This window comes from Silurus meridionalis, chromosome 6, assembly GCF_014805685.1.
Source record: "Silurus meridionalis isolate SWU-2019-XX chromosome 6, ASM1480568v1, whole genome shotgun sequence".
In the NCBI taxonomy this organism is placed as follows: Eukaryota; Metazoa; Chordata; class Actinopteri; order Siluriformes; family Siluridae; genus Silurus; species Silurus meridionalis.
In genome coordinates, this window is record NC_060889.1 from 33,036,300 (window position 1) to 33,051,559 (window position 15,260).

General features: G+C 40.2%; 1 protein-coding gene across 1 annotated transcript in view; it reads left to right on the forward strand.

Annotated features, from left to right (window-relative positions):
* Positions 1-2,425: 2,425 nt before the first annotated feature.
* LOC124387573 (arf-GAP with coiled-coil, ANK repeat and PH domain-containing protein 2-like) overlaps positions 2,426-15,260 on the forward strand; it is a 28,931-nt gene continuing 16,096 nt past the window's right edge. Inside the window, exons 1-11 of the mRNA XM_046851982.1 lie at positions 2,426-2,567; positions 9,297-9,354; positions 11,540-11,659; positions 11,896-11,949; positions 12,081-12,139; positions 12,228-12,411; positions 12,493-12,537; positions 12,662-12,756; positions 13,198-13,272; positions 13,399-13,410; positions 13,581-13,636. Coding sequence (XP_046707938.1) covers positions 2,515-2,567; positions 9,297-9,354; positions 11,540-11,659; positions 11,896-11,949; positions 12,081-12,139; positions 12,228-12,411; positions 12,493-12,537; positions 12,662-12,756; positions 13,198-13,272; positions 13,399-13,410; positions 13,581-13,636 — 811 coding nt within the window. The 5' untranslated portion in view covers positions 2,426-2,514. The remainder of the gene's footprint in view (positions 2,568-9,296; positions 9,355-11,539; positions 11,660-11,895; positions 11,950-12,080; positions 12,140-12,227; positions 12,412-12,492; positions 12,538-12,661; positions 12,757-13,197; positions 13,273-13,398; positions 13,411-13,580; positions 13,637-15,260) is intronic.

The following is a 15,260-nucleotide window of genomic DNA, read 5'->3' on the forward strand; positions in this document are numbered from 1 at the left end:
AATTTAAATTATCCATCTTCCTGAATCATGAACTACATATTTTTTTCTGCTCATTAACTTTAAGCTTTGAAATTATGAAAATATTTGATATTCCCTTCACCATATTCTAGAAAGGACGAAAGCTCCTCATGCCATATTTTGATAGATATTGTCTAATTCAGATTGTAATTCAATTAACAGATTGACATCAGCTTGCATTTGTTTTTCCTTTTCATAAACAGATATTATTTCTTTGAGTAATCTATCTTGTCTCAATCTTTTTTTGCTTAGATTATTATTTTTCCTTTTGATGGCTATATTGCAGATTTAAAATTGTATAAAGTCCCAATATTTGCCATATATTTTGTCTTTTTTAGCTATTGTCAAATTTTCCTCTATCCACGGCTGGCACTGCTGGGAGAGCAGCGAGGCTGCTAAAAGCAGGAGTGGGCCGCATCTAAAGCGTGCCCATCACTCAAAAGTGTGTCATTGAATTTCCAGTCATTTGGTTTATATTTAATATATTGTTTTTTTACATATATTACTAAAGAAAATTATATTATGATCAGAAAAACTGATGGATCTATTTGAGTTTCATCCACATTATCTAATAAATTATTTGAGATAAGCCAAAAGTCAACACTGGATCTCTTAGATAAATCTTTGGTATTTCAGGTGAACTGGATTTGATCTGGATTTTTTTTGTCCACACATTACAACAGTTTGAATGCAGCCAGAGATGATTACATTCTCCACAAGTTCTTCTCAAGGATCTTTGAGGGTGACAATCTTTAATAGGTACATCTATGCAGTTCCAAACACCCCAATTATTAATTTAGCATAAACAAATTATTCAATAAGGAATACATTTTTTTCTCAAAATTCAGCAAAAAGAAGTGTGTTTTTGTGGCTGTTATTATATCCATATATATTACCTAAAATGAAAATATTATTACATAAAAAATCCATAAATTCAATAATTTAAATTATCCATCTTCCTGAATCATGAACTACATATTTTTTTTATACATTTTCCTGGTGTGACAAGGTCATCTGAGGTAAAAATCTGAGGTAATTCTCTGAGGTAATGGAAATGCTACAAGGTAATCTGAGGTAATGGAAACAAGATGAGCTCATCTGAGGTGAAAATCTGAAATAAATCTGTGAAGTAACAGAAATGTGTGATGAGCTAATCTGAGTTAAAAGTCTGAGGTAAATAAAGCAGGATGAGATCATCTGAAGTAAAAATCTGAGATCATTATCTGAGAATTATTTAGAACGGAAATGTGGGATGAGCTCAACTGAGGTAAAAACCTGAGATAATTATCTGAGGTCAAAATCTGGAGGTAACGGAAATGTGCGACAAGCTACTCTGAGGTAAAACTCTGAGGTAAGTGAAGCAAGGTGAGCTCATCTGAGGTAAAAATCTGAGATAATTCTCTGAGGTAATGGAAATGTGTGTTGAGCTCATCTGAGGTAAATGAAACAAGATTAGCTAATCTGAGGTAAAAATCTGAGGTAAATGAAACAAGATGAGCTAATCTGAGGTAAAAATCTGAGGTAAATGAAACAAGATGAGCTAATCCCAGGTACAAATCTGATATCATTCTCTGAGGTAACAGAAATGTGTGACAAATAATCTGAGGTAATTATCTGAGGTAAATGAAACAAGATGAGCTCATCTGAGGTAAAAATCTGAGATCATTATCTGAGGTACCATAGGAATGTGTAACAAGCCCATCTGAGGTAAAAAATCTAAGGTAAATGAAACAAGATGAGCTCGCCTGAGGTGAAAATCTGAAATCATTCTGTGAGGTAACAGAAATGTGTGATGAGCTAATCTGAGGTAAAAGTCTGAGGTAAATGAAAGAAGATGAGTTCATCTGAGGTAAAAATCTTAGGAGAATGTTTGAGGTAATTAAATGCGAGATGAGCTCATTTTAGGTAAATTTTGAGGTAATTGTCTGAGGGAATGGAAACTTGAAGTCATCTAAGGTTAATTCTGAGGCAATTATCTAAGATAGGGGAAACAAGATGAGCTGAAATATATTTTGGGTAATATAATAATAATAATAATAATAATAATAATAATATACGTTGAATTAAATTTGATTCCTAGTTCAATTTTTTTAAATCATATAAAATCATTAGCATCGTTGCTGATACATTAGCGTTAGCCTGCTGGTTAGAGACGATTAGCCACACGCTAACGCGTGTGAGGCTGGAGTGTGGGTTTTATGGGATATGTAGTTTTTTATGATCTGTAACTGAACTACACTCAGCTTGTTTTGGGAATTTAGATATAACCCGATACTGTTACAGTCAAACATATAAATTACAAACAATTAAATAAATAACAAAAAATATTCATTATAACAATATATTTATTGTATGTGTAAAATGAATGTAGTTCATTTCCGGTGTCGGCGTGATGTCACTTCCCGGAACATCACCTTCTATGTGTCTCATCTGCTTCCTCCTGCAGCACAACACAAAGCATCATAATTATAATAAATACATTATTAAAAGATCATCATGATCATGAAGGTGGATTTTGAGGAGTGTCTGAAAGACTCGCCCCGTTTCCGGTAGGTAATGTACAATCGTGTGTGTGTGTGTGTGTGTGTGTGTGTGTGTGTGTGTGTGTAAGAGACAGCTTTACTGAGTGATGGAGTGAGGGACATGGTCTTTGTTGCATTTCCAAAATACAAGACGTGTGTGTGTGTGTAATGTCCACTTCTATACACACTGTACCATTGTCAGTCTCCTACTAGAGTATATCTCACTGCCTGCACTGGGTAGAGGATGTGTAGAGGTTGTGTTGTGTAGAGGGTGTGTAAAGGTTGTGTTGTGTAGAGGGTGTAGAGGTTGTGTTGTGTAGAGGGTGTGTAGAGGTTGTGTTGTGTAGAGGTGTGTAGAGGTTGTGTTGTGTAGAGGGTGTGTAGAAGTTGTGTTGTAAAGGGTGTATAAAGGATGTGTTGTGTACAGGATGTCTGGAGGTGTGTAGAGGTTGTGTTGTAAAGGGTGTATAAAGGATGTGTTGTGTACAGGATGTCTGGAGGGTGTGTAGAGGTTGTGTTGTTAAGAGGTCGTGTGGTGGGTGTGTTGTGTTGAGGTTGTGTTGTGTAGAGGGTCTCAAGGGTGTGTTGTGTAATGGGTGTGTTGTGTAGAGGTTGTTGTGTAGAGTTTGTGTAAACATATGTGTTGTGTAGATGGTGTCTGGAGGTTGTGTAGAGGTTGTGTTGTGTAGAGGTTGTTGTGTAGAGGGTGTGTAGAGGTTGTGTTGTGTAGAGGGTGTGTAGAGGTTGTGTTATTTAGAGAGTGTGTTGTGTAGAGGTGTGTTGTGTAGAGTGTGTTGTGTAGAGGGTGTGTTGTGTATAGGTTATATAAAGGTTGTGTAGAGGTGTGTTGTGTAGAGGGTGTGTAGAGGTTGTGTTGTGTAGAGGGTGTAGAGGTTGTGTTATTTAGGGGTGTGTTATTTAAAGGTTGTGTTATTTAGAGGGTGTGTTGTGTATAGGTTATATAAAGGTTGTGTAGAGGTTGTGTTGTGTAGAGGTTGTGATATTTAAAGGGTGTGTTGTGTAGAGGTTATATAAAGGTTGTGTAGAGGTTGTGTTATTTAGAGGGTGTGTTGTGTAGATGGTATATAAAGGTTGTGTAGAGGTTGTGTTATTTAGAGAGTGTGTTGTGTAGAGGTGTGTTGTGTAGAGGTTGTGTAGAGGTGTGTTGTGTATAGGTTATATAAAGGTTGTGTAGAGGTGTGTTGTGTAGAGGGTGTGTAGAGGTTGTGTTGTGTAGAGGGTGTAGAGGTTGTGTTATTTAGGGGTGTGTTATTTAAAGGTTGTGTTATTTAGAGAGTGTGTTGTGTAGAGGTTATATAAAGGTTGTGTAGAGGTTGTGTTGTGTAGAGGTTGTGATATTTAAAGGGTGTGTTGTGTAGAGGTTGTGTTATTTAGAGAGTGTGTTGTGTAGAGGTTATATAAAGGTTGTGTAGAGGTTGTGTTGTGTAGAGGGTGTGTTATTTAAAGGTGTGTTGTGTAGAGGTGTGTTGTGTAGAGGTATTATTAGGACATTGTGTTATTTAGGGGGTGTTATTTAGAGGGTGTTGTGTAGAGGTGTGTAGAGGTTGTGTAGAGGGTGTAGAGGTTGTGTTATTTAGAGGTTGTGTTATTTAGAGGGTGTTGTGTAGAGGTGTGTTATTTAAAGGTTGTGTTATTTAGAGGTTGTGTTGTGTAGAGTGTATATGAAGTTTAAGTAGAGGTTGTGTTGTGTAGATGGTATATAAAGGTTGTGTAGAGTAGAGTAGAGGTTGTGTTGTGTAGAGGTTGTTATTTGGAGGTTGTTATTTGGACATTGTGTTATTAGGACATTGTGTTATATAGAGGTTGTGTTGTGTAGATGGTATATAAAGGTTAAGTAGAGGTGTGTTGTGTAGAGGTGTTATTAGGACATTGTGTTATTTAGAGGGTGTGTTGTGTAGAGGGTGTTATTAGGACATTGTATTATTTAGGGGGTGTTATTTAGAGGGTGTGTTGTGTAGTGGGTGTTATTAGGACATTGTATTATTTAGGGGTGTGTTATTTGGAGGGTGTGTTGTGTAGAGGGTGTTATTAGGACATTGTGTTATTAGGACATTGTTTTATTTAGAGTGTGTTGTGTAGAGGGTGTTATTAGGACATTGTGTTATTAGGACATTGTATTATTTAGGGGGTGTTATTTAAAGGGTGTGTTGTGTAGAGGGTGTTATTAGGACATTGTATTATTTAGGGGTGTTATTTAAAGGGTGTGTTGTGTAGAGGTGTTATTAGGACATTGTATTATTTAGGGGTGTTATTTAGAGGGTGTGTTGTAGAGGGTGTTATTAGGACATTGTATTATTTAGGGGGTGTTATTTAAAGGGTGTGTTGTGTAGAGGGTGTTATTAGGACATTGTATTATTAGGACATTGTGTTATATAGAGGTTGTGTTGTGTAGAGGGTATTATTAGGACATTGTATTATTTAGGGGGTGTTATTTAGAGGGTGTGTTGTGTAGAGGTATTATTAGGACATTGTATTATTTAGGGGTGTGTTATTTAGAGGGTGTGTTGTGTAGAGTGTGTTATTAGGACATTGTATTATTTAGGGGTGTGTTATTTAAAGGGTGTGTTGTGTAGAGGGTGTTATTAGGACATTGTATTATTTAGGGGTGTGTTATTTAGAGGGTGTGTTGTGGGTGTTATTAGGACATTGTATTATTTAGGGGTGTGTTATTTGGAGGTGTGTTGTGTAGAGGTGTTATTAGGACATTGTGTTATTAGGACATTGTTTTATTTAGAGGTGTGTTGTGTAGAGGTGTTATTAGGACATTGTATTATTTAGGGGTGTTATTTAAAGGGTGTGTTGTGTAGAGGGTGTTATTAGGACATTTTATTATTTAGGGGTGTTGTGTAGAGGGTGTGTTGTGTAGAGGGTGTTATTAGGACATTGTATTATTTAGGGGGTGTGTTATTTAGAGGGTGTGTTGTGTAGAGGGTATTATTAGGACATTGTATTATTTAGGGGGGGTGTTGTGTAGAGGGTGTGTTGTGTAGAGGGTATTATTAGGACATTGTGTTATTTAGGGGGTGTTATGTAGAGGGTGTGTTGTGTAGAGGGTGTTATTAGGACATTGTATTATTTAGGGGTGTGTTATTTAGAGGTGTGTTGTGTAGAGGGTATTATTAGGACATTGTATTATTTAGGGGGTGTTGTGTAGAGGTGTGTTGTGTAGAGGGTATTATTAGGACATTGTGTTATTTAGAGGGTGTGTTGTGTAGAGGTGTGTTGTGTAGAGGTGTTATTAGGACATTGTATTATTTAGGGGGTGTTATTTAGAGGGTGTGTTGTGTAGAGGTATTATTAGGACATTGTATTATTTAGGGGGTGTTGTGTAGAGGGTGTGTTGTGTAGAGGTATTATTAGGACTGTGTTATTTAGGGGGTGTTATTTAGAGGTGTGTTGTGCATAGGTTATATAAAGGTTAAGTAGAGGGTGTGTTGTGTAGAGGGTGTTATTAGGACATTGTATTATTTAGGGGTGTGTTATTTAGAGGGTGTGTTGTGTAGAGGTATTATTAGGACATTGTATTATTTAGGGGTGTTGTGTAGAGGTGTGTTGTGTAGAGGGTGTTATTAGGACATTGTGTTATTTTGGGGGTGTTATTTAGAGGTGTGTTGTGTAGAGGGTCTTATTAGGACATTGTATTATTTAGGTGTGTTATTTAGAGGTGTGTTGTGTAGAGGGTATTATTAGGACATTGTATTATTTAGGGGTTTTGTGTGGAGGGTGTGTTGTGTAGAGGGTGTTATTAGGACATTGTATTATTTAGGGGGTTATTTGGAGGTGTGTTGTGTAGAGGGTGTTATTAGGACATTGTATTATTTAGGGGGTTATTTGGAGGGTGTGTTGTGTAGAGGGTGTTATTAGGACATTGTGTTATTTAGGGGTGTGTTGTGTAAAGGGTGTTATTAGGACATTGTGTTATTAGGACATTGTTTTATTTAGAGTGTGTTGTGCAGAGGGTGTTAGTAGGACATTGTAATATTTAGGGGGTGTTGTGTAGAGGGTGTGTTGTGTAGAGGTGTTATTAGGACATTGTATTATTTAGGGGTGTGTTATTTAGAGGTGTGTTGTGTAGAGGGTTATTAGGACATTGTATTATTTAGGGGTGTGTTATTTAGAGGTGTGTTGTGTAGAGGGTATTATTAGGACATTGTATTATTTAGAGGTGTGTTGTAGAGGGTGTTATTAGGACATTGTATTATTTAGGGGTGTGTTGTGTAGAGGGTGTGTTGTAGAGGTGTTATTGGGACATTGTGTTATTTAGGGGGTGTTATTTAGAGGTGTGTTGTGTATAGGTTATATAAAGGTTAAGTAGAGGGTGTGTTGTGTAGAGGGTGTTATTAGGACATTGTGTTATTTAGGGGGTGTTATTTAGAGGTGTGTTGTGTAGAGGGTGTTATTAGGACATTGTGTTATTTTGGGGGTGTTATTTAGAGGTGTGTTGTGTAGAGGGTGTTATTAGGACATTGTGTTATTGAGGGTGTGTTGTGTAGGGTGTTATTAGGACATTGTGTTATTTTGGGTGGGGGTGTTATTTAGATGGTGTGTTGTGTAGAGGTGTTATTAGGACATTGTGTTATTTAGAGGTGTTATTTAGAGGTGTTATTTAGAGTGTTATTTAGAGGTGTTATTTAGAGGTGTTATTTAGAGGTGTTATTTAGAGGACGTGTTATTTAGAGGTGTTATTTAGAGGTGTTATTTAGAGGTGTTATTTAGAGGTGTTATTTAGAGGTGTTATTTAGAGGCCGTGTTATTTAGAGCGTGTTATTTAGGTGTTATTTAGGGGCCGTGTTATTTAGAGGCGTGTTATTTAGAGCGTGTTATTTAGAGGCGTGTTATTTAGAGGCGTGTTATTTAGAGGCGTGTTATTTAGAGGCGTGTTATTTAGAGGCGTGTTATTTAGAGCGTGTTATTTAGAGCGGTGTTATTTAGAGGCGTGTTATTTAGAGGTGTTATTTAGTGTTATTTAGAGGTGTTATTTAGAGTGTTATTTAGAGGCGTGTTATTTAGAGTGTTATTTAGAGGTGGTGTTATTTAGGTGTTATTTAGATGTTATTTAGAGGCGTGTTATTTAGAAGGGTGTTATTTAGAGGGCGTGTTATTTAGAGGCCGTGTTATTTAGAGGCGGTGTTATTTAGAGGCCCTGTTAGTTAGGGGCCTTGTTATTTAGAGGCGGTGTTATTTAGAGGCCGTGTTATTTAGGGGCCGTGTTATTTAGAGGCGTGTTATTTAGAGTGTGTTATTTAGAGGTGTTATTTAGAGGCGTGTTATTTAGGCGGTGTTATTTAGAGTGTTATTTAGAGGCGGTGTTATTTAGATGTTATTTAGAGGTTATTTAGAGGCGTGTTATTTAGAAGTGTTATTTAGAGGCGTGTTATTTAGAGGCGGTGTTATTTAGAGGGTGTTATTTAGTGTTATTTAGAGTGTTATTTAGAGCGTGTTATTTAGAGGCGGTGTTATTTAGAGGCCGTGTTATTTAGAGGCCGTGTTATTTAGAGGCCGTGTTATTTAGAGGCCGTGTTATTTAGAGGCGGTGTTATTTAGAGGCGGTGTTATTTAGAGGGGGTGTTATTTAGAGGACGTGTTATTTAGAGGGCGTGTTATTTAGAGGCGGTGTTATTTAGAGGGCGTGTTATTTAGAGGCGGTGTTATTTAGAGGCGGTGTTATTTAGAGTGTGTTATTTAGAGGCGTGTTATTTAGAGGCCGTGTTATTTAGAGGCGTGTTATTTAGAGGCGGTGTTATTTAGAGGCGGTGTTATTTAGAGGTGTTATTTAGAGGTGTTATTTAGAGGGCGTGTTATTTAGAGGGCGTGTTATTTAGAGGGCGGTGTTATTTAGAGGCGGTGTTATTTAGGGGCGTGTTATTTAGAGGCCGTGTTATTTAGAGGCCGTGTTATTTAGAGGCCGTGTTATTTAGAGGCGTGTTATTTAGAGGGCGTGTTATTTAGAGGCGTGTTATTTAGAGGCGTGTTATTTAGAGGGTGTTATTTAGAGGCGTTATTTAGAGGCGTGTTATTTAGAGGTGTTATTTAGAGGCGGTGTTATTTAGAGGTGTTATTTAGAGGTGTGTTATTTAGAGGCGTGTTATTTAGAGCCGTGTTATTTAGAGGCGTGTTATTTAGAGGTGTTATTTAGAGGCGTGTTATTTAGAGGCGTGTTATTTAGAGGCGTGTTATTTAGAGGCGTGTTATTTAGAGTGTTATTTAGGGGCGTGTTATTTAGAGGCGTGTTATTTAGAGGCCGTGTTATTTAGGGGCCGTGTTATTTAGGGGCCGTGTTATTTAGGGGCCGTGTTATTTAGGGGCCGTGTTATTTAGAGGCCGTGTTATTTAGAAGGTGTTTATAATGATGGTGGTGGTGATGTGGATGATGATGGAGTTAGTGGTGGTGATGATGGAGATAGTGGTGATGGTGATGTTTATATTGGTGGTGGTGGTGAGGGTGGTGTTGATGTGGATGATGATGGAGATAGTGGTGGTGATGACGGAGATAGTGGTATTGATGTTGATGTTCATAGTGATGGTGGTGTTGATGTGGATGATGATGGAGATAGTGGTGATGGTGATGATGTTTATAATGATGGTGGTGGTGATGGTGGTGTTGATGTGGATGATGGAGATAGTGGTGATGGTGATGATGATAATGGTGGTGTTGATGTTTATAATGATGCTGATGGTGGTGATGGTGTTAATGTGGGTGATGGTGGAGATAGTGATGATGATGTTGATGTGCAGGGCTGCTGTAGAAGACGTTGAGGGAGATGTTGGGGAGCTGGAGTCTAAACTGGACAAGGTGAGTGTTGATGTTGGTGAATGATTCTGTAATCTGTATTAGTTCTCATTGCTGAGTGTTTAAATCTTTATTCAACCTCCTCAGCTTCATTCTCAGAGTTTATCTTCAATTCCTGTTTATTTGTTTTGAGCTTTTAACAATGAACATTGTCTCAGAGCAGCTTTACACAGATAATGTGGTGAGTTTATAAGTGTAAGTTTGTCTCTGATGAACAAGTCGGTGGAGACTGTGGTGAAGGAAAAACTCCCCGAGATGCAGAAGAAGTAAACCTGAGAGCAGATACAGACTCAAGAGGGAACCTCATCCTCATCTGGGTGTCACTGAATGTCCATTTATTACAGATAAACGATGTTGAGGTGCAGTGATGGAGATCAGAGCAAACTGTAGTCCTGAGTCAGTGTAGGAGGCTGTTGATATTAACTACAGTCCAAATCCTCAAAGCTCCTGTTCTTACTCCAGAATTTCATGGAACCACCCAAGGCGTTAATGAGAAACCGTCCCAGAGTGCACAGAGTGGGGTGTGAGAGAGAGAGAGAGAGAGAGAGAGAGAGAGAGAGAAGAGGGTGACAGGAAGAGAAGGATATGATTGTTGTATGAAAGTTAATGTCACTGTGCAGTTTGGACTCTGGTAAGATTCACTGTAGCAGCAGAACTAAAAGGGAGAAGCAGAAGGAAACACAGACATGAGGATCTCTGGGATAAGAGACGACCCACCACACCACCATCAACAAACCTGAGTGAACGTGTGAGAGTGAGGAGACGACAGCATCCAAATATCCCAGTTCACCAAACACTCCATATCCATGATCCCTCCAGATCTGCTCCTTTACCTCACAAACACCTACTGACTAAACACTCCACTAAATAAATATGTGTTCAGCCTCGACTTGAACACTGAGACTGTGTCTGAGTCCCAAACACTGATTGGAAGGTTGTTCCATAACTGTGGGGTTTATAAGAGAAACATCTGCCCCCTGCTGGAGTCTTCATTATTTGAGGTACCAACAAATAGCCTGCACCTTTTGATCTAAGTAGGCGTGGAGGATCATACTGGTACAGAAGTTCACTCAGATACTGCGGCGTGAGAGCGTTAAGTGCTTTATACGTCAGTAGTAGTATTTTATAATCAGTGTGAGATGGAATTGGGAGCAGTGTAGATGATTAAAACAGGGCTGATGTGATCATATTTTCTAGATCTAGTGAGGACTCTTGCTGCTGCATTCTGAACTAACTGAAGCTTATTTCTGCACTTACTCCAACACTTTTGATTGGGGTAGACTTTAATGGGCATGTAGGTGAAGGAAGAAGAAGCTCTCCCTCAGTAAATAAGCGGCTGATGTGCCTCTGATTTCTCCTCTGTTTTCACACCAGCTTCACTTTGTGATTTTGCAGGACAATTCCATAATAAGTGGGTGTAGTCTCTCATTTCCACATAATGTATTTAGGGTGTAGTTTCTTACATTTAACACATAATGGTGAATTATCTGAGTCAAATTTGCTGTAATATGCAATCTATGCTCAATCCTGAGCTGAATATCTTATCTGCCTGACTCCAGATCAGTTCCCATTCCTCCTCTGTGACGGTCAATTGTAACTCCCTCTCCCATAGTCTTTTAAGCTCCTTGGTGGTGAACACATTATAATAAGAAGAAGGAGGATCATAGGGTGAAGGAAGTGCACAGAGGTGGACTATGTTCTATGTAGAAACCTGAAGGTGTTGGCGGGGGACAGTGTAGCTAGACAGCATCAGATGGTGGTCTGTAGGATGGTTTTGGAGGTGAAGAAGAAGAGGAGGAGAGTGAGGACTGAAAGAAGAATAAGATGGTGGAAACTGAAGGAGGAAGAGTGTAGTGTGAGGTTCAGGGAAGAGGTCAGACAGGAGCTCGGTGGTGGTGAAGAGGTGCTGGATGATGAACCGAGCTGGCTTTGTGCATTGTCATGGTGGAACAGGTTTGGGTCTCACAGTTCAAGTGAGGGGACAATTTCATGACTCCAAAGACGTCCTACACAATTGTGTGCCTCCAACAGTTTGTGAGAAGAAGCACAAAGGGGTGGGAAAGTCTGCTGTTCCAATACTTTTGGCTTCATAGTGCATAATGTGAAACCACTCATTACACACAAACAACCCTGAGGTGTGTGTGTGTGTGTGTGTGTGTGTGTGTGTGTGTGTGTGTGTGTGTTACAGTTAGTGAAGCTGAGTATTGGGATGATTGATGCCGGTCGAGTTTACAGTCACGCTAACAGACAGTTCATTAGCGGGATCAGAGATTTAGCACTGCAGTCCAGCAGAGATGACGTCATCGGGGTGAGACGCTTCAGTATACTAACACAAACACACACACAAACACACACAAACAGGAATAACAGAGTATCAGTGTGTTTATTAGATCACTCATCAGGAACTCTATACAGTGCTGTGCTAGCATGCTAACTCAACTGTATGCTAACCTGTACACTTTGATGCTAATTACCTCGCTGGCTAACATGTGAACACTGATTTATTTCCCGTCTTTGCACATCATCTCTGTTTCTTCTTCTCAGTCCAGTTTAGCTGCGTTTGCTGAGACACTGCAGGAGATGAACAACTACCACACAGTGAGTGTGTTTTCTGTCCTCCACACTGCAGGATTGTGTGTGTGTGTGTGTGTGTGTGTGTGTGTGTGTGTGTGTGTGTGTGTGTGTGTGAATACAGATACAGAACACACTGCTCTGTATTTTCCCTGTAGATCTTATTTGACCAGGCCCAGCGATCAGTGCGATCTCAGCTTCAGACCTTCGTGAAGGAGTGAGTGATGATGATGATTTTCTCCTGGTTGAATGAGAAGAGTGTGAGAGTTTGAGCTCAGGACCATGGGGATGTTTTTTATTGTCAGGGATCTGAGGAAGTTTAAGGAGGTGAAGAAACAGTTTGATAAAGCGAGTGAGGAGAAGGACGTGGCACTGGTAAAAAACGCTCAGGTTCCCCGGAACAAACCTCACGAAGTGGACGAGGCCACCAACACCCTCACCACCACCCGGAAGTGCTTCCGGCACATCGCCCTCGACTACGTCCTGCAGGTCAGTAGGGACACGGGAGGTCACATGAGGTCACACAAGCTCACCAGGGTCACATGATCAGAACCATCTTGTGTGTTTCAGATCAATGTTCTTCAGTCCAAGAAGAGACTGGAGCTTCTCAAATCGGTAAAAACTCAACCGTAATAAATAAAATGATTATTATAACACTGTTATACTTTCTTCAAAGTGTGTGTGTGTGTGTGTGTGTGTGTGTGTGTGTGTGTGTGTGTGTCTCTATTTTATTTTTTAGATGCTTTCGTTCATGAACTCCAATCTGAGCTTCTTCCAGCAGGGATACACACTGTTCAGTGATCTAGAGCCACTGATGAAGCAGCTCGGGGACAGGTACACACACACACACACACACACACACACACACACACACACACACACACACACATATACCTCTAACACAACTCACACACACACTTACCTCTAACACAACTCCCACACACACACACACACATACCTCTAACACAACTCTCACACACACACATACCTCTAACACAACTCTCACACACACACACATACCTCTAACACAACTCTCTCACACACACACACACACACACACACACACACACACACATACCTCTAACACAACTCACACATACCATCTCAGAAGATCATCACCTAAAAGAAAATGGTTCAATTTTGAGAAGTACATCAATACTAATAAATGCTAATCTGTCATCTTGCTGTCTGGCTGCTGTCTGGCTGTCTGGCTGGCTGCTGTCTGTCTGCTGTCTGTCTGTCTGTCTGTCTGTCTGCTGTCTGCCTGGTTTTCAGTTGGATCAGCTGGTCATCGACTCAGCAAAGGAGAAAAGAGACATGGAGCAAAAACACTCAGCCATCCAGCAGCAGGTAATGATTATAATTATACTCTTAATACTACTACTACTGATAATAATTATATTGTGAATGTACATGTGCTGTTGTGGTGTTTAATGTTTAATCATCTTTTTATGTTTAATGATCATCCTGCTCCAGGCTGCACTACAGGTAAGATCTCTCTCTCTCTCTCTCTCTCTCTCTCTCTCTCTCTCTCTCTCTCTCTCTCTCTCTGTCTCTCTGTCTGTCTCTGTAGAATTCTCAGTGGGAGCACATGGTGTGTGTGTGTGTGTGTGTGTGTGTGTGTGTGTGTGTGTGTGTGTATGTGTGTGTGTGTGTGGGACTTGTCCTCTGAGGACTGTGGGCTGCAGGTCAGTGTGGACTGTGAGGATGGAGTGATGATGGAGGGATATCTTTTTAAACGGGCCAGTAACGCTTTCAAAACCTGGAACAGGTACTAACTAACTGTCTGTCTGTCTGTATCTCCCTCTCTGTCTGTCTGTCTGTCTGTCTGTGTCGGTCTCTCTGTAAGCGAATACCATGTTTATGTGTAATTTCACCCAGAGGCAGCAGATATAAAGAGAACAGCAGGGGGCTTAAGACAGATCCTTGTGGAACACCAAACTTTACCTCAGAGAGAGTGGGGAACTCACCATTTAAATCAATAAAATTATAGCGATCAGTCAAATAAGACCTGAGCCAAGAGAGAGCTGTTCCCTTTATTCCAACAACGTTCTCAAGTCCAGCAAGCAGGAGATTATGATCATTGGTGTGAAAAGCTGCACTGAGGTCGAGCAAAACAAGTAAAGAGACAAAACCCTGATCAGAGGCCAATAACAGTCATTTACCACCTTAACTAGCGCCGTCTCTGTGCTATGATGAGGCCGAAATCCTGACTGATACATTTCATAAATGTTCTTCCTCAGTAGATGTGAGCAGAACTGCTGTGCTACAACCTTTTCTAGAATCTTGGAGATAAAGAGGAGGTTTGATATTGGACTGTAGTTGGACAGCTGACAGGGTGAAGGTCAGGTTTCTTAATTAGGGGGTTGATAACTGCAGTTTGAAGGATTTAGGTACAAAACCAGTGCTAATGGAAGAGTTTATTATTTTTAAAACAGGTTCAATTACTTTTGGCAAGAGATCAGTCTGTGTGTGTGTGTGTGTGTGTGTGTGTGTGTGTGTGTGTGTGTGTGTGTGTGTGTGTGTGTGTGTGTGTATATCAGTCTGTCTGTGTGTGGATCAGTCTGTCTGTGTGTATCAGTCTGTCTGTATGTGTATCAGTCTTTCTGTGTGTGTATCAGTCTGTCTGTGTGTGTATCAGTCTGTCTGTGTGTATCAGTCTGTCTGTGTGTGTATCAGTCTGTCTGTGTGTATCAGTCTGTTCTTGTGTGTGGATCAGTCTGTCTGTGTGTGGATCAGTCTGTCTGTGTGTGGATCAGTCTGTCTGTGTGGATCAGTCTGTTCTTGTGTGTGGATCAGTCTGTCTGTGTGGATCAGTCTGTCTGTGTGTGGATCAGTCTGTCTGTGTGTGGATCAGTCTGTTCTTGTGTGTGGATCAGTCTGTCTGTGTGTGTATCAGTCTGTCTGTGTGTATCAGTCTGTCTGTGTGTGTATCAGTCTGTCTGTGTGTGGATCAGTCTGTCTGTGTGTGGATCAGTCTGTCTGTGTGTGGATCAGTCTGTCTGTGTGTGGATCAGTCTGTCTGTGTGTGGATCAGTCTGTTCTTGTGTGGATCAGTCTGTCTGTGTGTGGATCAGTCTGTCTGTATGTGTATCAGTCTGTGTGTGTATCAGTCTGTCTGTATGTGTATCAGTCTGTCTGTATGTGTATCAGTCTGTCTGTGTGTATCAGTCTGTCTGTGTGATCAGTCTGTCTGTGTGTGGATCAGTCTGTCTGTGTGTGGATCAGTCTGTCTGTGTGTGGATCAGTCTGTCTGTGTGTGTATCAGTCTGTTCTTGTGTGTGGATCAGTCTGTCTGTGTGTGGATCAGTCTGTCTGTGTGTATCAGTCTGTCTGTG